At 42.8% G+C, this 24,152-nt stretch overlaps 1 protein-coding gene across 1 annotated transcript in view; it reads right to left on the bottom strand.

Moving 5' to 3' along the window:
• The window catches only part of LOC311108900 (partitioning defective 3 homolog), a gene marked incomplete at its 3' end in the record, with an annotated part of 333,622 nt that overhangs the window by 167,363 nt on the left and 142,107 nt on the right, over window positions 1–24,152 (bottom strand). Inside the window, exons 8-11 of the mRNA XM_084151692.1 lie at window positions 23,996–24,121; window positions 19,374–19,858; window positions 10,097–10,236; window positions 6,630–6,758 (exon numbers count right to left, since the gene is read on the bottom strand). Of these exons, the coding sequence (XP_084007818.1) occupies window positions 6,630–6,758; window positions 10,097–10,236; window positions 19,374–19,858; window positions 23,996–24,121 (880 nt within the window). The remainder of the gene's footprint in view (window positions 1–6,629; window positions 6,759–10,096; window positions 10,237–19,373; window positions 19,859–23,995; window positions 24,122–24,152) is intronic.

Raw genomic sequence — 24,152 nt, 5'->3', positions numbered from 1 at the left:
ATGCAGCCATAGCCTGCAGCCATAGCTAACAGTGGAGGTGACTCAGGAAGTGTCAAGCTGAGTCTCTCCTAGGGTTGTGGCGGTCAAGAAATGTTGTCAGCCAGTGATTGTCAAGCAAATAACTGCCGGTCTCACAGTACTTGACCGTAATTAACATAAACACATTTAGTATCTCATGGCTTCCACACATAGCCTACAAAAAGTCTAATAAATCCATGTAATATAACCTACACCATCACAATAAATCCATTATTTATTTTAGTCATCTCTAAAGAAACATGATATGAATAAAATGTAGTCTATTTCAGAAGAACAGAATAGCATACTCTGAGTTGTCCTTATGTTAGGCCCTGATCTGGCTATGCCATATGGCTGTGGGCTACACTAGTTAATTTAGCAGAAAATATTTGCTTAGAATTCCGTGGAATTATTTTAGTATGAAGAATACAATTGAACATAGCTGAATAAAATAGAAAGGATATTTTCTCCAAACAATTTGAGGGAGTGCTATTCTGTGTTGAGGGGTTAACAAAGAAACAGGTCCTCCTATATGTTTAATTTAGATACAAACATTGGGCTGTATGTTTTGATTTTAAATACATTCTAAGGCTGCATGATGCGACTCTAATGATGATTTGAAAAAAGTGGCATGAAAGGCATGAGCTCTGCTTAGTTTTTTGCGCAGGCTGTACACACTTCATCAGTCTGTCATTCACAATTTGACAATTTCCCGGTAGCATCCATTTTGTGTGGCCATAATGCCCCCTAAAAAAATCCATGCCTTTCGCAGCCAGTGGCTGTTGTGTCCTTGGGCTGAATATAATAATTATAATTCCCTTCTCCCGGCTGCGTGCTCCGAAGCACCTCTCACTCACACAGCTCTCTCAGATAGCTAAATTCTTATTAGCCAGTGCCCGTCACATGATTGGGTCTTTCTCACAGGCTACAAGTGAAGACAAACACATTGGGGATGCAACTGCGCGCATCTTATCCAATTCTGAGGCGCATATTGAAGATATTGGAAGAACTGTCCACAATTACTTTTTGTCAGCCAACAAGATGAGTAGGCCTAACTAACAGCAACCATTCCCCATAGTACAACATTTTACCTATTCTATTCTGTGAGAGAAAGAAAACAGATGTGGGATGCGATAGATCCCAAATTAATACAACCACTAGCATCCAAAAACTTTTTTTAAGCAATGAGGCTGACGCAACAGATCAGAACATTTAGCTTAAAATGTTGATAAATTATTAGGCTATTTCTTCACATTATAAGCGCAGCAATGCTCACACTGCAGTAGGCGCATGTTCCAAGATGCAATCAATTAGCGGGAAAACACCATTCTCAAATGTGATTATGCATGTAGTGCATTTATATGGTGAAAATTATCTTGAAACTCACATATGTATGCCAGTTAGGCTCTACACCCGTTGTAAAGCGGATTAATTGTTTAAATTAAAAAAAATATATGTGGCCACTTTAGTTGTGATACAAACCTTATCAAAACATATAGTCCCCTGTAGCTCAGTTGGTAGAGCATGGTGCTTGCAATGCCAGCATGAAACTGTATGCACTCTGGATAAGAGCGTCTACTAAAATGTAAATGTAAATATAGGTCTATGGACTAGGCTATATGAGGTGTGCGACTATGATTTGAAAAAGTTGCAAAAAAAAGGCATACACTGTTTCTTGACTTACTGCACACAAGCTGGGCATCAATCACAAGTGATAGGCTAATATTGTCACCTATCAGACTGTTCTTGATTTAATCTTGTCTTTACATATGCTAAATAAAATATGTGTGAAATTAGTTTTGATTTAGAATGGACCATTATCATGCACCTGCCTCGAAACAGGGGCAGGGGAACAAAATACATGTCATCTATGCACTTACAGTGCATTCGGAAAGTATTCAGACCCTTTGACCTTTTCCACATTTTGTTACATTACAGCCTTATTCAAAAATTTATTAAATTAAATTTTTTCCTCATCAATCTACACACAATACCCCATAATGTCAAAGCGAAAACAGGTTTTTAGAAATCTTTGCCAAAACAGAAATAGGTTATTTACATAAGTATTCAGACCCTTTGCTATGAGACTCGAAATTCAGCTCAGGTGCATCCTGTTTCCAATGATCATCCTTGAGATGTTTCTAAAAATTGATTGGAGTCCACCTGTGGGAAATTCTATTGATTGGACATCATTTGGAAAGGCACACACCTGTCTATATAACGTCCTACTGTTCACAGTGCATCATGTCAGAGCAAAAACCAAGCCATGAGGTCGAAGGAATTGTCCGTAGAGCTCCAAGACAGGATTGTGTTGAGGCACAGATCTGGGGAAGGGTAACAAAACATTTCTGCAGGATTGAAGGTCCCCATTCTTAAATGGAAGAAGTTTGGAACCACCAAGACTCTTCCTAGAGCTGGCCGCCTGGCCAAAACGAAGCAATCGAGGGAGAAGGCCTTGGTCAGGGAGGTGACCAAGAACCCGATGGTCACTCTGACAGAGCTCCAGAGTTCCTCTGTGGAGATGGGAGATCCTTCCAGAAGGACAACCATCTCTGCAGCACTCCACCAATCAGGCCTTTATGGTAGAGTGGCCAGACGGAAGCCACTCCTCAGTAAAAGGCACATGACAGCCCACTTGGAGTTTGCCAAAAGGCATCTAAATGACTCTCAAACCATGAAAAACAAGGTTCTCTGGTCTGATGAAACCAAGATTGAGCTCTTTGGCCTGGATGACAAGCGTCACGTCTGGAGGAAACTTGGCACCATCCCTACGGTGAAGTATGGTGGTGGCAGCATCATGCTGGGAGACTTTCATCAGATCATTGATGAAAACCTGCTCCAGAGCGCTCAGGACCTCAGACTGGGGCAAAGGTTCACCTTCCAACAGGATAATGACCCAAAGCACACAGCCAAGACAACGCAGGAGTGGCTTCATGACAAGTCTCTGAATGTCCTTGAGTGGCCCAGCCAGATCCCGGACTTGAACCCGTTCGAACATCTCTGGAGAGACCTGAAAATAGCTGTGCAGGGACGCTCCCCATACAACCCGACAGAGCTTGAGAGTATCTGCAGAGAAGAATTGGAGAAACTCACCAAATACCAAACTTGTAGCATCATACCCAAGAAGACGCAAGGCTGTAATCGCTACCAAAGCTGCTTCAACAAAGTACTGAGTAAAGGGTCTGAATACTTATGTAAATGTAAATGTTTCATGTATATTTTTTTATACATTAGCAAACATTAAAAATATATATGTTTTTGCTTTGTCATTGTGGGATTTGTGTGCAGGCTATACTCCTGTTGAAAAGAGAAGCAATGTGTTCAATATTAGGAAAGTTGAGAAATAAATATAGTCGGCCTAGCCTATAGAAAGCTGATGGGATCCTCCTCTTTTTAGTAGAGGCAATCACTCTGTTTTCTCATGCAATTGCAAAGCCTATAGAAATGTTGCACAACATAAGCTCATGTGCTCTCATTAAGTGTTTGATTAGATTTTCGAGGACATTTGCATTGATGTCAGAGTGATTAGAGGGACAATAGAGTGCTGAGTACCAGGCAGTTAGCAAGTTTGGTAGGCTACTAATGACCATCATCAGCTTGGAGACGCCTAATTACCATGACTAAACGGTCACGTGGAATTTGACTGCCGTCTATCCTCACAACCTCCCCTGCCAGGACACTGATGAGGCCGTCTGGGGCCAGAGAGGGCCTGCATGTTAACCTCCCCCCACCAGGGGCGATCCCTCTGGAGCTCACATCATCTGCTATTATCCTCCTCACCCTGCCTCACCCCTCCTCACTCCCCCTAATCCCCCCGGAGCTCTAATTCTTCGGTAGTGGGCATAGCAACCATTGATCTAAAGCCCTTATTTATTCAATCAAGCCTCAGTTCATAGACATCTACTCTTCTTCTTCTTCTTCTCTGTTCTGTGAAGAGCGAGGGGTTGGGCGAGAATGGGCTGAGGCGACAGAGCTCATTTTCCTCTGCCCCTGTCGGGTTTGGACAGCGATGGGTAAAGGCTAGCAATGACGGCCCTATCAATAAGTCAGTCCATCTGCTCTACCACATCCGCTCGCTGCTCTTTGAAAATGTCTGCCGCTGCCCCTGAGTCATGGAGAGAGCGAGAGAGCGAAAGAGAGAGAGAGAGAGCGAAAGAGAGAGAGAGGGAGAGAGCGAGAGAGCATGACAGCAAAGGCAAACGTAATGAAATGAACAAAGACAAAGATATTAATAAAGGAATACTCAACCCTGCTCAACTACTGGGTGGTCCTCTGTAGCTCAGCTGGTAGAGCACAGCGCTTGTAACGCCAAGGTAGTGGGTTCGATCCCCGGGACCACCCATACATAAAAAAATTAAATGTACGCACGCATGACTGTAAGTCGCTTTGGATAAAAGCGTCTGCTAAATGGCATATTATTATATTATTACTCAACAATCACAGTTGATCTTTTCTGATCTGCCGTGAGAACACATACAATACCAGTCAAAGTTTTAGAACACCTACTCATTCAAGGGTTTTTCTTTATATTTACTATTTTCTACATTGTAGAATAATAGTGAAGACATCAACACTATGAAATAACACATATGGAATCATGTAGTAACCAAAAAAGTGTTAAACAAATCAAACATATTTTATGTTTAAAACTTTTTTGGTTATTCTACAATGTAGAAAATAGTACAAATAAAGAAAAACCCTTGAATGTGTAGGTGTTCTAAAACTTTTGACCGTTAGTGTAGTTTTGATGGAAACATCATAAAATCTCACATTCTGTAATTAAAAGTGGTTTTAAGCATAAGGCACAGTCAATTAATTCTTATAAAACACACATGCCCCTCCCACAATATACCAATAAAAGAGACGTGGTGCTTGATTCACCACTGACATTAAACATTACAAAGCAAACATCAACAAGACAAACCTGATCTTCTCCATGTTGATTTATATGGCTGTATCCTGTGTGTGTGGGAAATGTCCTCTCTCTCTCCTCTCTGACAGCAGCATGCCTACAGTAATGTACCACATTACTGAAGTTCTGATTTAGAACTCCACTGTAGTGTATGCGGCCCTGGATGATACGTTTATGGTGACACAGACTCGCGCATGTATGTATGTATGTATGTATGTATGTATGTATGTAGGCACGCACACACACTTACTGTGGTGTGTGTGACTGTGAGGAAATTACCAGTTCCTCTCCTCTCTTCACTATACTTTATTTGCAATAACTCTCAGTGGTGGATCCCAGTCCTCATAAACAGAATTTTATGATTATTGAGATCCATGAAAGCTCCACTCTCTCTCTGTCTGTGTGTGTGTGTGTGTGTGTGTGTCCGTGCATGTGTGTGGCAGAGCACCTGAACGCTAATGTGAAAAGGAGAGTAATGAAGTGGCTGTGCGTAAGCTAGCACTCTCCCATCTACACTACACACACACACACTTAGGAAAGTTCTCAGGAGAAAGGGATAGAGAGACAGAGAAAGAGAGAGAAAGGGAGGGAGGGAGGGAGGGAGGGGGAGAGAGAGGGAGGGAGGAGAGAGAGAGAGAGAGAGAGAGAGAGAGAGAGAGAGAGAGAGAGAGAGAGAGAGAGAGAGAGAGAGAGAGAGAGAGAGAGAGAGAGAGAGAAAGAAAGAAAGAAAATATTGTGTCTCTATGATGGGATTCTTAATAAAGTCATGGTTGAGGAGTGAAGAGAAGAGAAAGTGTAACCATCATCCCTTTTTGGGGTTTTAGGTATAAATAAGACTGAATGAATGCTTAACCCATGACATTATTCCTCTGGCTGACCAGTTATGATTCTAGGGTGAACAGGAGAAGTTCATCCAGGTGCCAGGATGCCATGGCGTGCCATGGGGTAGAGACAGGGTTAACTCAGAGGCAGACTGAGTTTCATATAGGGATAAAGCAGAGGCCTCCTGTACGCTATAGTGTAGTTAGGGTGAAAGCTAAGCCCTGTTGTCCTATTACCATGGGATATAGTTAGGGTAAACACAGAGACAGATTGAGTGCTATAGGGTAAAGTTAGGGTTAAAGCCTAAACCCTGGTGTCGGCCAGGCCACTCAGATGACAGGGAGACTGTCAGACCTGCTGAATGGAGGGTGAAGGAGGGCAGGACACTATCCTTACTATCCCCACCATCTGTTGCCAGACAGGGAAAGTCACCCCAGAACTGCTTTCACAAAAGTCTGTGTGTGTGTGTGTGTGTGTGTGTGTGTCTGTGTGTGTGTATTTGCGTGCATGTGTGGTATCCATGTGTGGGTCTGAGAGATTATATGTATCCAGTGTCAGATAGGAAAGTGGTAGACAAACCAACCCCTGGAGAATGTCTGTGTTAATGTGACTTGGAGGAAGGGCAAGACCAGGCCAGTCCATATCTCTTGCGTCCCAAAATGGCACCCTATTCCCTACATAGTGCACTACTTTTGACCAGGGTCCAACGGGTACTGGTGAAAACTAGTGCACTATGTTGGGAATAGGGACAGCTCAAATACGTCTGAAGCCTACTATGGGCTACTCCCATATCAGAGGTGTGAAACGTAGGGTAGGGGTAGCGATGTTGTGGACAAGTGATTGGTGATGTGAGTAAATTTGATAGACGTTCACTTACCACTTCTCTAGGTAGATAGGAGTCCTCTTGGCGTACGACTAGCAGACTAACTGTTCCTCCCATGGGGGTGACCCTGAGTAGAGCTACCACCTCCTCCTGAGTCCTCCCATTCAGGTCTACCCCATTCACCTGGACACACACACACACACACACACACACACACACACACACACACACACACACACACACACACACACACACACACACACACACACACACACAAACAGGTAGATATAGGGGATTTATTAATACAAGTTACTGCCTTGTGTTACATGTGCTACTGCCTTGTACTGTCTTGAAAATTACTAATTCCATTCTACACATAATCGTTCTCTGTTTGCGTAGAGGAACAGTGACTGCCTGACATTAATAAATATGGGGTATTTCTAAGAGCGGACATTTTCCAATTACATAGTCTATGATTTTCATGTCATTCTGATTGGACTGTTGACACAAGATTATTACGTTCAGTTCCCTATGTTTAGCCACTCAGAGCCCAATGTAAACAGCCCTACAGGTACTCTACTCTGTGATTTAAAGGGATACTTCAGAATTTTGGCAACGAGGCCCTTTATCTACTTCCCCAGAGTCAGATGAACTCGTGGATACCATTTTTATGTCTCTCTGTCCAGTATGAAGGAAGTTAGAGGTAGTTTTGCGAGCCAATGCTAACTAGTGTTAGCACAATGACTAGAAGTCTATGGTTATCTGCTAGCATGCTAGCAGATATCCATAGACTTTCAGTCATTGCACTAATGCAAGTTCGCAATTGCGCTAGTGCTAGTTAGCAACTTCCTTCAAACTGCACGAAGAGACAACTTTTTTATCCACGAGTTCATCTGACTCTGGGGAAGTAGATAAAGGGCCTCATTGCCAAAATCCCGAAGTATCCCTTTAAGACTCATTTCAATGGCAAAGCCCATTCAATCAGCCTTTGTGTCTTAAGCATACTGGGTAATGACATTGGAGTAGATGCAACGATCATGAATGACATTGGACATAAAGGCTTGAAGGTGTTTTACTCCATATGACATAAAACAATGTTGATTGGATGTCTCTCAGAACAAAATTCTAAATCCATGGAAGGAAGAGGAGGAAGAAAGGGTTGGAGCATGACAAGGCTAATGAAGAGGAAGGGATACAGTAGGAGGAAGAGGAGGAAGAAGGAAGATACTTTTTTGTGTGGTTTTTTTTATATGTATTTTTAAATCTATTTTAATATAAAGTGGGGAGAACAAGTATTTGATACACTGCCAATTTTGTAGGTTTTCCTACTTACAAAGCATGTAGAGGTCTGTAATTTTTATCATAGGTACACTTCAACTGTGAGAGGCGGAATCTAAAACAAAAATCCGGAAAATCACATTGTATGATTTTTAAGTAATTCATTTGCATTTTATTGCATGACATAAGTATTTGATACATCAGAAAAGCAGAACTTAATATTTGGTACAGAAACCTTTGTTTGCAATTACAGAGATCATACGTTTCCTGTAGGTCTTGACCAGGTTTGCAAACACTGCAGCAGGGATTTTGGCCCACTCCTCCATACAGACCTTCTCCAGATCCTTCAGGTTTCGGGGCTGTCGCTGGGCAATACGGACGTTCAGCTCCCTCCAAAGATTTTCTATTGGGTTCAGGTCTGGAGACTGGCTAGGCCACTTAAGGACCTTGAGATGCTTCTTACGGAGCCACTCCTTAGTTGCCCTGGCTGTGTGTTTCGGGTTGTTGTCATGCTGGAAGACCCAGCCACGACCCATCTTCAATGCTCTTACTGAGGGAAGGAGGTTGTTGGCCAAGATCTTGCGATACATGGCCCCATCCATCCTCCCCTCAATACGGTGCAGTCGTCCTGTCCCCTTTGCAGGAAAGTATCCCCAAAGAATGATGTTTCCACCTTCATGCTTCACGGTTGGGATGGTGTTCTTGGGGTTGTACTCATCCTTCTTCTTCCTCGAAACACGGCGAGTGGAGTTTAGACCAAAAAGCTCTATTTTTGTCTCATCAGACCACATGACCTTCTCCCATTCCTCCTCTGGATCATCCAGATGGTCATTGGCAAACTTCAGACGGGCCTGGACATGCGCTGGCTTGAGCAGGGGGACCTTGCGTGCGCTGCAGGATTTTAATCCATGACGGCGTAGTGTGTTACTAATGGTTTTCTTTGAGACTGTGGTCCCAGCTCTCTTCAGGTCATTGACCAGGTCCTGCCGTGTAGTTCTGGCCTGATCCCTCACCTTCCTCATGATCATTGATGCCCCACGAGGTGAGATCTTGCATGGAGCCCCAGACCGAGGGTGATTGACCGTCATCTTGAACTTCTTCCATTTTCTAATAATTGTGCCAACAGTTGTTGCCTTCTCACCAAGCTGCCTGCCTATTGTCCTGTAGCCCATCCCAGCCTTGTGCAGGTCTACAATTTTATCCCTGATGTCCTTACACAGCTCTCTGGTCTTGGCCATTGTGGAGAGGTTGGAGTCTGTTTGATTGAGTGTGTGGACAGGTGTCTTTTATACAGGTAACGAGTTCAAACAGGTGCAGTTAATACAGGTAACGAGTGGAGAACAGGAGGGCTTAAAGAAAAAATAACAGGTCTGTGAGAGCCGGAATTCTTACTGGTTGGTAGGTGATCAAATACTTATGTCATGCAATAAAATGCAAATGCATTACTTAAAAATCATACAATGTGATTTTCCGGATTTTTGTTTTAGATTCTACATGCTTTGTAAGTAGGAAAACCTGCAAAATCAGCAGTGTATCAAATACTTGTTCTCCCCACTGTATATATATATATATATATATATATATATATATATATATATATATATATATATATATATATATATATATATATATATAAATACACATACACATACACATACATGCATATAAATACATATACATATATATATATATATATATATATATATATATATATATATATATATATATATATATCCTTTAAAACATTTTTATTTCCCTTTATTACTTTCCAACCCCACCACCCCTTCTCTAATTGGAGTAAACTAGTGAACAACAACGCTTAGGCCTCTACTTCCAGCTTATACATACTATATACATTTTATGGACAGTCAATTTTACAATAATTCTATTTTGTTTGTTTTTCCTCCTGAACTTCCTCTACCCTCAACCTCTCTGATCATTTTCATGATGTCCATCCGGTTTGCTTCTATATACCATATATCTCCAACTGTGCTCCTTCACAAAAGCTCTCAACCTATAACCTATATACTTATTATGGACACAGCATGCCCTACATTAGCTATCTTGCTGTTATTAGTTGTTGTTAGTTGTTATTAGTCCTATCCTTCAGCTCCATTCAACACCTCCCATCTATCTCTTAACACCATCCATATTGGATTTCTATTTGCCATATATTTTTCAACCATACTGTGATGTTTCACCAAAGTTCTGAAAGAAGAGACTTCATGAACTCCGCCTCTCACCTCCTGCAGCCGGTCGCCAGCCTTCAGGCGGCCATCTTGGATGGCAGCGCCCCGAGCCAGGATGTTCTTGACATAGATGGGGGCAGAGCCTCCTATGGGGACGTCACGTGACGTGATACTGAATCCAAGACCCTCAGGACCTGCAGGAGGAAAATAATGCACCAAACATTAACTGATTGCAGGACTGTAGGACATGGTTTTTATGCTCCCTCTTATTATCTAAATGTGCATCAGGAACCAAATGTGGAAGGACAACTTTATTTATGGCTTTGACCATCATGTCAAACCTATCAAACTACAGTACTTAATAAGTAATCTCAAACGTATTGGTTTGCATGGACGGTCTTCTATTGGTGAAAGAATGGGCGGGCAGCTTAGGTTGTGGTTCAACATACAAAATAAGCATTAAATCTCCAAAGTGTCTAAATATAAGTCAAATCTATTAACCAAAATTGGGTGTTTGTGATAAATGTGTACTTTATACGTGTGTGTATGGACAACGGAACCACAGATGTGACTTGCTTGAATGTAAAACTGGTTGCAGACAAGAATAGCAGCATGCAGAGTAAAGGCTTTATTCTCCCTCTCTGTGGAGTGTCCACAGGCATTAGAAACAGATAATGGTCAGCAATGGGGTGAAGGGATTTCCCTGCCTTCGCCCATAACTCAGAGTTAGATGCTTTTGATACACCACATATCAGATCAAATAAAGTTTGCTAGTGAAAACATCACTAAATCTTAGAAAACAATGTTAAGGGTTCAGGCATCATAGTTCTGCAAAGATGTTTCCTCCCAAGTTCTGACAATGACCTTTATAGGGTTCTAAATGACTCTGTCTGCGTCCTAAATGGCTCCATATTCCCTATGTAATGTACTACTTTTGATCAGAGCCCTATAGGCCCTGGTCAAAAAATGTGCACTATGTAGGGTATATGGTACCATTTGGGACGCATCATATCAATTGCCAGACGGGGAAGGCAGGGAAATTCAATAATAGCTTACAAAAGAGGAATATCAACACTGACCTTATCGACCGACCAATCCTACACTGTCTGCCCAATAAAGGATTGGTCAAAAGTAGTGCACTATAAAGGGAATAGGGTGTCATTTAGGAAGCAACCAAAATCATTGCCAAATGCCAGTAAGGAAATGAAGGACATTTCTACTTGTAGATGGGGAAGCATTAACAACAATGGTTCCACTCAGTGAGTCAGTGAGATGAGTCCCTCCATGGTAAACAAGTTATTAATTAATATGTGTAACCGGCAGGGTGGCGGGTGTGTTGTTAGTTGAAGCCTTCCTGACAGTAGAGTGATTAGTATTCTTGTTGAAGAGATTGTTCATTTTACTGGCCTGTCATTCACTGTCTGATCACGCATCATGACCTATTTTCTCCTGTCTTCAGTGTCTCGCTGGTTGATACTGACTGACTGACTGTGTGTGTGTGTGTGTGTGTGTGTGTGTGTGTGTGTGTGTGTGTGTGTGTGTGTGTGTGTGTGCATATGGGTGTTGTTTTTGCTTCACTAGCACTAAGATGAAGCAGCAAGAAAACACAGTGAACAGCAACTTTGGGTGTATTCTATATTCAGGAATGAAGATATAGATCTAGGAACTAAGAGCGGTACACACCACAACAAGAGAATGTTGCTGACAGAGAGTTGTCAACAAAGTTGTTGAATATACTGAGGTTATTTTATTCCTGCCAACACACCAGAATAAGGATTTATGAAACTATATTGACTATGCTTTTTACTTATTATAGAGTTCTGAAAACGCAGTGGATAGATAGGCACATCCCAGTTAGACTAACTAAGATCCTTTCTGCACTAGTAGCCGGTGTCTGCTAATGTGACAGCTGCCCATACTGCTGTCTGGGATCCTCAGTGTGTACGTACAGTAGTGGAATTTGTTGCATCCAAAACGGCACTTTATTGTCTTTATAGAACCTAGGGTGTAGTCTGAATCAGCTGGTCTGTGACGACCTCTATCCTCTACCCTTTCTGTTCTGGCAATTCCATTCCATTCCATTTCTCCAATCACTCTACTTAGCCGAATCAAACTCCTCTACATTCTAAGATCCCAACGTTAAGGGCTTCCATTCAGGCAATTAGCAGAATGCATCTCTCTCTAATAGCACTGGCTGTAATTAACTAGCATACTAAAGTCTTTCTTTGGGGTAATAGAAGCTTTTTGGATTAACTCTATCAGTCCCGAGATCCCAGCAAAAATTGGCTTTTCATTTATCTGACTTTATCTGCATATCCAGCGCTTATATTTAGCCTCACAATTAAGTGTTTACCATTTTATTTTCAGGACAATTTGACATAAACAGTTGCATTCATGAGTTTTATTGACAAAGCAGAAACCTGATAACAAAAAATATTTCATGAATGCTGCAAGTACAAACATGGTTTGCTCACTGCGAAACGAATATACAACTAGTCAGTGACAACTGTGTGGAGTTTGTGACAGCAACTATGTGAGCTTATTACAATATTATAGACACTATGTCCTGGCATTTCCAATGATCGTCTATGTAGAAGAACCCCTTACCTTCTAACGACTCTTGTGTAGCTTGTGAGTGGGATAGCGCAAATGTTACATGTGAGAGTCTCAGCTTTTCATAGATAGCTTTTAATAGTTTTTAGCTCAAACCATTCGGACTCTACAGACATTTTTGTATAAAAGACCAGGCCCCTTCGGGATCCGCCCTTGTCTCACAAACACCGCACTATCTCAGTCACCGTTAGACTAATGGTTGGTATCTACGGATGCAGCTTATACGAATCAAATGGTACAATCCAGAAGTCTTTAGCTCAAACCCACAATGTTTAAAAGGGGTTAGAAGTTCAAAACGGGCCGGCGATACAGTGGGACTCATTGGGTTAAGTCTGAATCCCAGATCCGATAAGCCAATTATGTAGCAAACATGAAGAGACATAGAGAAGCACAGCAACAAATTAGAATGAGTCTTAATGGGCTGCGTCGGTCGTTTTGGCTGCATTATTTGATTAAGACACTTTTGTTAATTTCCCAGCCAGGAACACGCTCGGACTCTTGCCGGGTCTCTCTCTCTCTCCCCCTCTCTCCCTCCCTCCATCCCTATATGGAGGAATCAAGATAAACAAATCAATAAATAATGGACAAATTGGAAATGGTCTCTGAATATTCTGCAAATGGACAGTTAATATTGAATTTGGTAGGTTCCCTTACGGAAAAAACACGAATTCACGTGGAAAATCACATGATTTCAAAAGTGAAATTTCACGTGGACATTTCACATGTGAAAAATGTGATTTTCCAAATGTGAAACCATGTGGTTTTGGAACACTTCACATGTTAAGATATTTCATGTGAAGTTTGACATGTGGATATGAGATTACACATGACATTTCACAGGTGATGCCCTGCAAACAAAAATATGTCGTTAATATGTCCCCGGGGGCTGAGCTAGTGTGTTTTCAATGTACATATTTGACACACTTTGACATACATGATTACATTGTGTATGTTTATTTATACAGTAATTATTATTCAACATGTCCTAAACTGGGATTTTAACTCACAACCTCTTGGTTGACGGCATTACAATCTTCCTGCTACGCCCCCACGTCTGTATCAATAACTGATTTCACTTGGATTCCTACACTTTGGACTTCAAAGTAAATCTCAGCTTTGTTAAAAATATGTTGAAGAAAAACTATTATATTTATCATAGTGATTCAGGAGTAACATTAAAACAGAATAATATGCTCCACCAACATTAGACAATTATACAGAAAACCCACAAATTGCTGAAATAAGTAAATTAAATGAAAGCTGACAGAATAGTCATATTAACTGATAACTAAAATAGCAGTGCAGACGGAAGTCCATTGCTAAGTACAGAGATGTATTATAGGTAATACATCTGTAGGGGACTTCTGAAAATTCTGCAGACCTGGTGGCACAGCAGAAAGATCAGTGTACCCCAACAGTTCAAATCCCAGGTTGGGTCATTTTGAAGTCAGCACGAAATGATAATGTCAAACCTAATCATATTGATAAAAGATGTTTACACTATTTTAGCTGAACAGTGTACCCCTTACCTTAAACCCCCCCCCCCCCCCCCCCCCCCCCCCCCCCCCCCCGTCCATTTTTATTACATCCCTTACAAAAACATGTGAAATATGCAGTTTCACATGTGAAAATCATATTTAAAATCAAATCCAATTAAATTGTATTTGTCACATGCGCAGAATACAACAGGTGTAGACCTTACAGTGAAATGCTTACTTACAAGCCCTTAACCAACAATATAGTTTTAAGAAAAATAAGTGTTAAGTAAACAATAGATAAATAAAATCAGTAAAATAGCAGTAAAAATAACAGTAGTGAGGCTACATACAGGGGGTACCGGTACAGAGTCAATGTGCGGGTGCACCGGTTAGTCGAGGTAATTGAGGTAATATGTACATGTAGGTAGAGTTAAAGTGACTATGCATAGATGTAGCTCAATTGGTAGAGCATGGCGCTTGTAACGCCAGGGTAGTGGGTTCGATCCCCGGGACCACCCATACGTAAAAATGTATGCACACATGACTGTAAGTTGCTTTGGACAAAAGTGTCTGCTAAATGGCATATTATATTTATTATTATATAATAAACAGAGAGTAGCAGCAGTGTAAAAGATGGGGTGGGAGACAATGCAAATAGTCCGGGTAGCCATTTGATTAGCTGTTCAGGAGTCTTATGGCTTGGGGGTAGAAGCTGTTAAGAAGCCTTTTGGACCTAGACTTGGCGCTCCGGTACCACTTGCCATGCGGTAGCAGAGAGAACAGTCTATGACTAGGGTGGCTGGAATCTTTGACAATTTTTAGGGCCTTCCTCTGACACCGCCTGGTATAGAGGTCCTAGATGGCAGGAAGCTTGGCCCCAGTGATGTACTGGGCCGTACGCTCTACTCTCTGTAGTGCCTTGCAGTCGGAGGCCGAACAGTTGCCATACCAGGAAGTGATGCAACATTACAGGATGCTCTCGATGGTGCAGCTGTAGAACTTTTTGAGGATCTGAGGACCCATGCCAAATCTTTTCAGCTCTCAACCTGCTCCACTACAGCCCCGTCGATGAGGATGGGGGAGTGCTCGGTCCTTATTTTCCTGTAGTCCACAATCATCTCATTTGTCGTGATAACGTTGAGGGACAGGTTGTTATCCTGGCACCACACGGCCAGGTCTCTGACCTCCTCCGTATAGGCTGTCTCATCGTTGTCGATGATCAGGACTACCACTTTTGTGTCGTCGGCAAACTTAATGATGGTGTTGGAGTTGTGCATGGCCATGCAGTCATGGGTGAACAGGGAGTACAGGAGGGTACTGAGCACGCACCCCTGAGGGGCCCCCATGTTGAGGATCTGGGTGGCAGATGTGTTGTTGCCTACCCTTACCACCTGGGGGCGGCCCGGCAGGTAGTCCAGGATCCAGTTGCAGAGGGAGGTGTTTAGTCCCAGGGTCCATAGCTTAGTGATGAGCCTTGAGGGCACTATGGTGTTGAACACTGAGCTGTAGTCAATGAATAATAGCATTGTCACGTAAGTGTTCCTTTTGTTCAGGTGGAAAAGGGCAGGGTGGAGTGCAACAGAGATTGTATCATCTGTGGATCTGTTGGGGCGGTATGCAGATTGGAGTGGGTCTAGGGTTTCTGGGATAATGGTGTTGATGTGAGCCATGACCAGCCTTTCAAAGCACTTCATGGCTACAGACGTGAGTGCTACGGGTCTGTAGTCATTTAGGCAGGTTACCTTAGTGTTCTTGGGCACAGGGACTGTGGTGGTCTGCTTGAAACATGTTGGTATTACAGATTCAGTCAGGGACAGGTTGAAAATGTCAGTGAAGACACTTGCCTGCTGATCAGCACATGCTCGGATTTCACGTCCTGGTAATCCAGTTTGCAGTGTGATGGCGATTGCATCGTCTGTGCATCTATTGGGGCGGTAAGCAAATTGAAGTGGGTTTAGGGTGACAGGTAAGGTAGATGTGACATGTGGTCCACTGTAGCTCAATTGGTAGAGCATGGCGCTTGTAACGCCAGGGTAGTGGGTTCGATCCCCGGGACCAGCCATACGTAAAAATGTATGCACACATGACTGTAAGTCACTTTGGATAAAAGCGTCTGCTAAATGGCATATTATTATATTATTATTATTATATGATCCTTGACTAGTCTCTCAAATCACTTCATGATGACAGAGGTGAGTGCTACGGGGCCATCTTGAAGCATGTGGGAACAGCAGACTGGGAAAGGGAGAGACTGAATATGTCCGTAAACACACCAGCCAGCTGGTCTGCACATGCTCTGAGGACGCAGCTCGGGATGCCGTCTGGGCCGGCAGCCTTGCGGGGGTTAACATGCTTAAATGTCTTACTCATGTCGGCAACGGAGAAGGAGAGGCCACAGTCCTTGGTAGTGGGCCTCGTCGGTGGCACTGTGTTATCCTCAAAGCGGGCAAAGAAGGTGTTTAGCTTGTCTGGAAGCGAGACGTCGGTGTCGGCGACGTGGCTGGTTTTCCTTTTGTAGTCTGTGATTGTCTGTAGACCCTGCCACATACGTCTCGTGTCTGAGCCGTTGAATTGCGACTCCACTTTGTCTCTACACTAATGTTTTGCCAGTTTAATTGCCTTGCGGAGTGAGTAGCAACACTGTTTGTATTCTGCCATATTCCCAGTCACCTTGCCATGGTTAAATGCGGTGGTTCGCACACCTCCACCCTTCTGCTTCCGCTTTCGACAGAATATCCCCAGAGAGCCATGTTTCCATGAAACAAAGTATGTTACATACCTTGATGTCTCTCTGGAAAGAAATCATTGCCCAGAGTTCGTCGAGCTTGTTAACCAGAGACGGAACATTAGCGAGTAGTATACTTGGAAGCGGTGGGTGGTGTGCGCGCCTCCTAAGTCGAACCAGGCCACGTGGTCTTGTCGGGTGTCTGAAGTAAATCCTTTGTGTCCGACTTGTTGAAGAAAAAATTATTTGTCCAGTACGAGGTGAGTAATCACTGTCCTGATATCCAGAAGCTCTTTTCGGTCATAAGAGACGAGGCAGAAACATTATGTACAAAATAAGTTACAAATAACGCAAGAAAACACACATAATAGCACAAATTGGTTAGAGCGCGTAAAATGGCAGCCATCTCCTCCGGCGCCATTATATTATATGTGAAATAGTTGTTTTCACATGTTGAGCTGAAATGTTCATGTGAAAACAAAAGAGACATGTGAGGTCAGTCGTTTATATATGAAACCATATGTTCATATGTATTACATTTAAAGTTCACATTTTTTAACACATGCTTTCACCTCACGTGAAAAAATGTTCATGTGAAAATTGAATGTACACTATCACGTGACAAATCTCACTCTCACATGTGGAATTTTCACTTTCACGGGTGAAAAACTTTCACATGTTAAAATCGAACTCAGATGTGGAATTGAATTTTCACATGTGAAAAACATTCACATGTAAAAAAAATATTTTGAGTTTAACAAGTGAAAAACTTGTCAATGTTGTCAAGTGCAGTTTCATGGTATCACGTCTACATTTTGCATCCCCTTGTTATCACATTTATTTACCGATATCATGTTTTCACATGTGCTAAAATGTGTAGTTACATGTTTTCACATTAACTTCACATAAGATCACACGTGATCACATGAAATTCATGTGGTTTTTCCATAAGGGTTGTACATAATCTTGTATAATTTGTTATCATATGAGTCTCATAATAGTTCATGAAAGCTTACAAGTGGGACAAGTTCAATTCAGCACTGGAGCCAGTTAAATGATCTAAGAAATACATTCTGACATTTGTATAACTGCATACTTTAAGAATTATGGGTTTCATGTTGAGTTAAAACTTAAACCGGTCTGCTAGTGCAAATAAACCAAACTACTGGCACTGGGCTGTCATTTTGGTGTGTGTGTGTGTGTGTGTGTGTGTGTGTGTGTGTGTGTGTGTGTGTGTGCATGCACACTAGGCCCTGTGTGTGTAGACAGCAGGTTGAAATCATCATCTAAACCTCACAATAATAAGCAAGAAGTTAAACCTACGTAGCATTGACACATACAAAACCCCTTCAAATCCGCTGTTTACGATGGGGATTTATGTGAACATATTGCATAGCGATATGAGATGGTGGCTCCCAGAGAGCACACTGCTTTTAGCCTATGCCTCCTGCTGCCTTCGCCATTCCCTGAAGATTTTTCTCTATCCCCAGTGACACCTTTCAGCACTTAACATCTGCATCATCAGACAGCCTGTACTGAGTGTGTGTGTTCTGCCTCTGTGTGTGTGTGTGTGTGTGTATGTGTGTGTGTTTGCTTTTCAATGAAACAAGGTGACAACAGTGCTGCTGTTTCTGCTGCAGAGGCCTGTGAGTATCTCACACAGTTGTGTATGTGTGCGGCCCTGCCTGTTGTAGTTAATTGCATCTTTACGGCTTGCGTCTCCAACTGTGAATGCTAATAGAATTGAATGCAAGCACCGACTGAGAGGGCTAATTTACCCTTTTAACATGCTGTGAAAAGTGTGATAAAGGCACTAGGACAGAACGACGTGCCAAAACAAAGAATGAAAACGAGAGAGAGAGAGAGAGAGAGAGAGAGAGAGAGAGAGAGAGAGAGAGAGAGAGAGAGAGAGAGAGAGAGAGAGAGAGAGAGAGAGAGAGAGAGAGAGAGAGAGAGAGAGAGAGAGAGTGTGTGTGTGTGAGATATGAAGTGACGTTTGCAGGTTGTATGTAAGCAGCATTCAGCACAACTCATTCTAACATCCACCTTTTGAAGTCTGTCACACTCAAAGGAGGACAAAACACTTCTCCTTTGAGTGTGTGTTTGTGTGTGTGGGTCATGCGTGTGTGTGTGTGTGTATCCCTAGAGCTCTCCTCCCCAGAGTGTTGTGTGCAGCTAAGATGCTGCTGTGATGCAGAACAAATTAGATTTGGGCCTGCATGTGAGTTAGTGAAACAGTGCTGGATAGACAGTCCTTCACAATGAAATATCAACTCTTTGAGGTCTCTAACAGTATTAGTTACACAGCACTCATCTCAACTGTAGCTAGGATAAGAATGGACACTTTAGAGATATCATCTCTTATTGAAGTGAATTAAAGGTCCTTTGAAAGCTTTATGAATATACCCCCAAAAATAATATTTACAGTTTCACAATAATAGTGTTTTGTTGTGTGTGTGTGTGTGCGTTTGTGTTTGTGTTTGTGTATGCATTTTGAATGCCTGCATGTGTTTACCTTTCTTCAGCTGGATGTTAAGTCTCCGGCCTGTCTTCTTGAAGTAGCCTGCGGTAGGGTTGGCACTGACTCTCCTTTGCAGGGATGGAGAGGGGGCAGAGGACACGTTGTTGCTTCCGCTGTGAGGTAACGAGGTGGAGAAGTGGTGGTCTGGTACACGCTGTGGTAGAGGACAATGGTTCTGGTGTTTGGGGCTGGGGATGGGAATGGGGTGTGGTCTTGACCGGGAGGACATCCTCTGTGGGGTGTGTTCCAACCCCATCCCCCCCTGGACCACCAGACTACCCCTTTCCCCGGGCTGCGGGGCCTGGGGGTCCGAGGCCTGGCTGGAGCTGAAGCTTTCCCGGTTACCCCTCTCCCCCCTCGGACATGGGGGGCTGAGCTCCCCCTGGGAGAGCTGCTCATACTGGCTCTTCATGGAGGCCGGGACCACGTGGAACAGAATGACAGGAGAACGCATGGCCTGCCTGAACATGTTCTGTGCTCTGGAGTAGAGAGGAGAGGAGTCAGCAACACACATCATTACATTAGCGAGGGCTTGATAAGAAAATGAGCTAATGCAGTTGTATCAGTGTACTAAAACAGATAGAGAGAGGTCATATAGAAGAAGAGAAGTGGAGAAGAGGCAGCATACAAATCATTATATTAGCTATAGCTTGATAAGAACACAAGGTAATGTACAGTATGATACGGCAGCTTACTGATACAGACAGAGAGAGAAGCTACAGAGAAGTAAAGAGGGGAGGTCAACGTGGATAATCAGAGGCTAATAGTAGTGAATCACTGGAGAAAAGGCTAACTCAGAGATTACATTAGCTAGATACTGTTTGTGCCGTGTCAATGACAGCATAGTCTCAGGAGGAGGACGTGATCAGCTTTAGCATTGGTAGGGTGAGACGTTGAACTACAATGAGATTCAGCCAGTCAACATTATACATTCAAATATCTATCAAATCATGTTGTGTGTGTGTGTGTGTGTGTGTGTGTGTGTGTGTGTGTATGGAAAGGGGTTATGGGTGAGGCCACTGTTCACTAGACAGTAAAATGATAAAACAACAAGGAATACAATGGGAGACATGCAGTAAACACAACAAAGACGGCACACATACAAAGACGTTTATTTTATACGGAATGGACAAACTCCTGTATTAGTTTGGAACCAAATAAGAAAAGCTGCTTTTTTTCTCATTCTGATGCTGCATTGTTTTGTCCTGAGCTCAGATGCCACTTAGCATATAGATAGTCTGGCCTGGAGTGGCCCTGTCGGTCCCACGACATAAGAGGATAAGGGCCTTCAGAGGGGGTGTGTGTGTTTGTACGCGTGCATGTGTGCATGTGCGTGTGTGAGTAGCGTAGCAGAGGATGATGTGATAGACAACAATCCCCCGCGCGTTCCCAGCCTCTCCATTATCACGCCCATAATACCGCATTGAACCCGTCCAAATGAGTTATTGACAATCGCTAAGCCGCTTCCGCCATTATAAACAGCACTTCACCTCAGCGCGGAGCGGAGTGTGCCGAGACACTTATTTCGGTTTTGGTCCTTCATTCTTATGTTAATTTCTCCCTCAAATCATGTGAACTGCAGCAGCCTACGGTGGGTAATGAGAGGCACAGTGACACTCCAGTAATCAGACGATGAGGAGACGAGCAGCTCAGCTTTCTGATTGAATAATAAATTACCCCATCAATGCATCATTACATTTAGTTAGATTAACCGCTTCTAAATATTTATCCATGCAAAACAATCCAATAAGATTATAATATCACTTTGAATTATCTCTGTATGGTGCAGTGCACAATCAAGGAGAGTAGAGAGAGAGAGAGATTGTAAAAAGTGATTTACTTTGCCACTAATTTCCTATAGAATCATATCGTGGTACGGTGCGTTCACGTTGGTGATTGCCGGTGAGAGCTGTGAGCCGTGTGTATGTGGAGCGATAGAAAACATTGCTCCCTTGTGGATTTGGTTTGCAAAACACACATAAGCCTCTTTCACAGCAGAGAGGCCTGGGAGGTACTGTGGATGTTTACCAATGACAAGTCCTGCACAGTATTTACTATTGCCAAACACTTCAGTGGCTTGCCAAGTCTAGATGAATGAATGAACAATGTAGCTAGCTAAGTAGGTACAATAGTTTTGAGTTTTGAAGGCTGGGCCAGGTTATAACTGCTGCCAAACTTGGTCACAAAGTGAATTTAGAAAATGTGAATATGCTTTATTATAAAGATATCATCTAACAGAACTAGGCCATAAGGGAAAGGTACTGTATGTTTGATGACCAGTGTATTAATGCTCTACTACAACATACAGTGGGGGGAAAAAATATTTAGTCAGCCACCAATTGTGCAAGTTCTCCCACTTAAAAAGATGAGAAAGGCCTGTAATTTTCATCATAGGTACACGTCAACTATGACAGACAAATTGAGAAAAAAAAATCACATTGTAGGATTTTTAATTAATTAATTTGCAAATTATGGTGGAAAATAAGTATTTGGTCACCTACAAACAAGCAAGATTTCTGGCTCTCACAGACCTGTAACTTCTTCTTTAAGAGGCTCCTCTGTCCTCCACTCGTTACCTGTATTAATGGCACCTGTTTGAACTTGTTATCAGTATAAAAGACACCTGTCCACAACCTCAAACAGTCACACTCCAAACTCCACTATGGCCAAGACCAAAGAGCTGTCAAAGGACACCAGAAACAAAATTGTAGACCTGCACCAGGCTGGGAAGACTGAATCTGCAATAGGTAAGCAGCTTGGTTTGAAGAAATCAACTGTGGGAGCAATTATTAGGAAATGGAAGACATACAAGACCACTGATAATCTCCCTCGATCTAGGGCTCCACGCAAGATCTCACCCCGTGCGGTCAAAATGATCAAAAATGAGCAAAAATCCCAGTACCACACGGGGGGACCTAGTGAATGACCTGCAGAGAGCTGGGACCAAAGTAACAAAGCCTACCATCAGTAACACACTACGCCGCCAGGGACTCAAATCCTGCAGTGCCAGACGTGTCCCCCTGCTTAAGCCAGTACATGTCCAGGCCCGTCTGAAGTTTGCTAGAGTGCATTTGGATGATCCAGAAGAGGATTGGGAGAATGTCATATGGTCAGATGAAACCAAAATAGAACTTTTTGGTAAAAACTCAACTCGTCGTGTTTGGAGGACAAAGAATGCTGGGTTGCATCCAAAGAACACCATACCTACTGTGAAGCATGTGGGTGAAAACATCATGATTTGGGGCTGTTTTTCTGCAAAGGGACCAGGACGACTGATCTGTGTAAAGGAAAGAATGAATGGGGCCATGTATCGTGAGATTTTGAATGAAAACCTCCTTCCATCAGCAAGGGCATTGAAGATGAAACGTGGCTGGGTCTTTCAGCATGACAATGATCCCAAACACACCGCCCTGGCAACGAAGGAGTGGCTTCGTAAGAAGCATTTCAAGGTCCTGGAGTGGCCTAGCCAGTCTCCAGATCTCAACCCCATAGAAAATCTTTGGAGGGAGTTGAAAGTCCGTGTTGCCCAGCGACAGCCCCAAAACATCACTGCTCTAGAGGAGATCTTTATGGAGGAATGGGCCAAAATACCAGCAACAGTGTGTGAAAACCTTGTGAAGACTTACAGAAAATGTTTGACCTGTGTCATTGCCAACAAAGGGTATATAACAAAGTATTAAGAAACTTTTGTTATTGACCAAATACTTATTTTCCACCATAATTTGCAAATAAATTCATAAAAAATCCTACAATGTGATTTTCTGGATTTTTTTTTCTCATTTTGTCTGTCATAGTTGACGTGTACCTATGATGAAAATTATAGGCCTCTCTCATCTTTTTAAGTGGGAGAACTTGCACAATTGGTGGCTGACTAAATACTTTTTTCCCCCACTGTACCTATAGTGTCCCCTCCACATGTACTCTCTGTATAGCCTAAAGCCAGGCAGACCCTACCACATCCCCAGATACCCCATCAGGCCTCACCCTAAGACAGCTAAATGTGAATCCTGAAAGCTCCATCCTAGTCAGCACTAAACCAGGCAGGAGCTCTTCCTAATGGGGAGGATTTTAGCCAGGGCAACCTCCCTCCCTCCACATCCTGGCTCTGGGTCAGGGTCTGGACAAAATGCAATCTATTTCTCATCTCTGGAAAAGACAGCACCGATATGACTCTAAAGCTGTGTTAGTGTGTGTGTGTGTGTGTGCCTCCCCTCCTAGCAATGGCCTTGCATCTTCATTCCACTTTAGGAAATGAAAAGTAGCAATAAATCAATAGAACAGAGGAAGGTGAGGCTCGGGCGCAAAGGTATATTAAGGTTGGTAAGTTCAGAGGAGTAGAGGCGCTTATCAAGGACTATAGGTCATCATGTGGTCTTTATAGAGGATCACTGAGGGCACAACTATCACATTTCAAATAGTCTTCCAACTGTATCTGACTCATAATGCTTAAAGTACAATGTATTACTGTACATTTTGGAGAGAGAAAGCAAGAGAGACAAAGGCAGAGAGAAAAAAGCTCGCAAAATATATGTTTAAGAAAGTTAAGAGGTAATGTCAGGTAAATGTTGAATATGTCCCATCTCTGTCAAGACAGAGGTGAGGTCGGGGGGGCTTACTGTTCAAATCGGATGCTCCTCAGATCCCCATTATTAATCTTGACGACACAGTCGTTCTCCTCGAACAGACCTTCCTGCTCCGCCTTGCCCCCGTGCTCCAGACGCTTCACTAACAACCCCAGGGTCCTGGAACAACGGTACACACGTTACACACCCT

Source organism: Coregonus lavaretus, assembly GCF_964263955.1.
Source record: "Coregonus lavaretus genome assembly, chromosome: 34".
Classification (NCBI taxonomy): domain Eukaryota; kingdom Metazoa; phylum Chordata; class Actinopteri; order Salmoniformes; family Salmonidae; genus Coregonus; species Coregonus lavaretus.
This window is presented reverse-complemented; position numbering and strand designations above follow the sequence as displayed.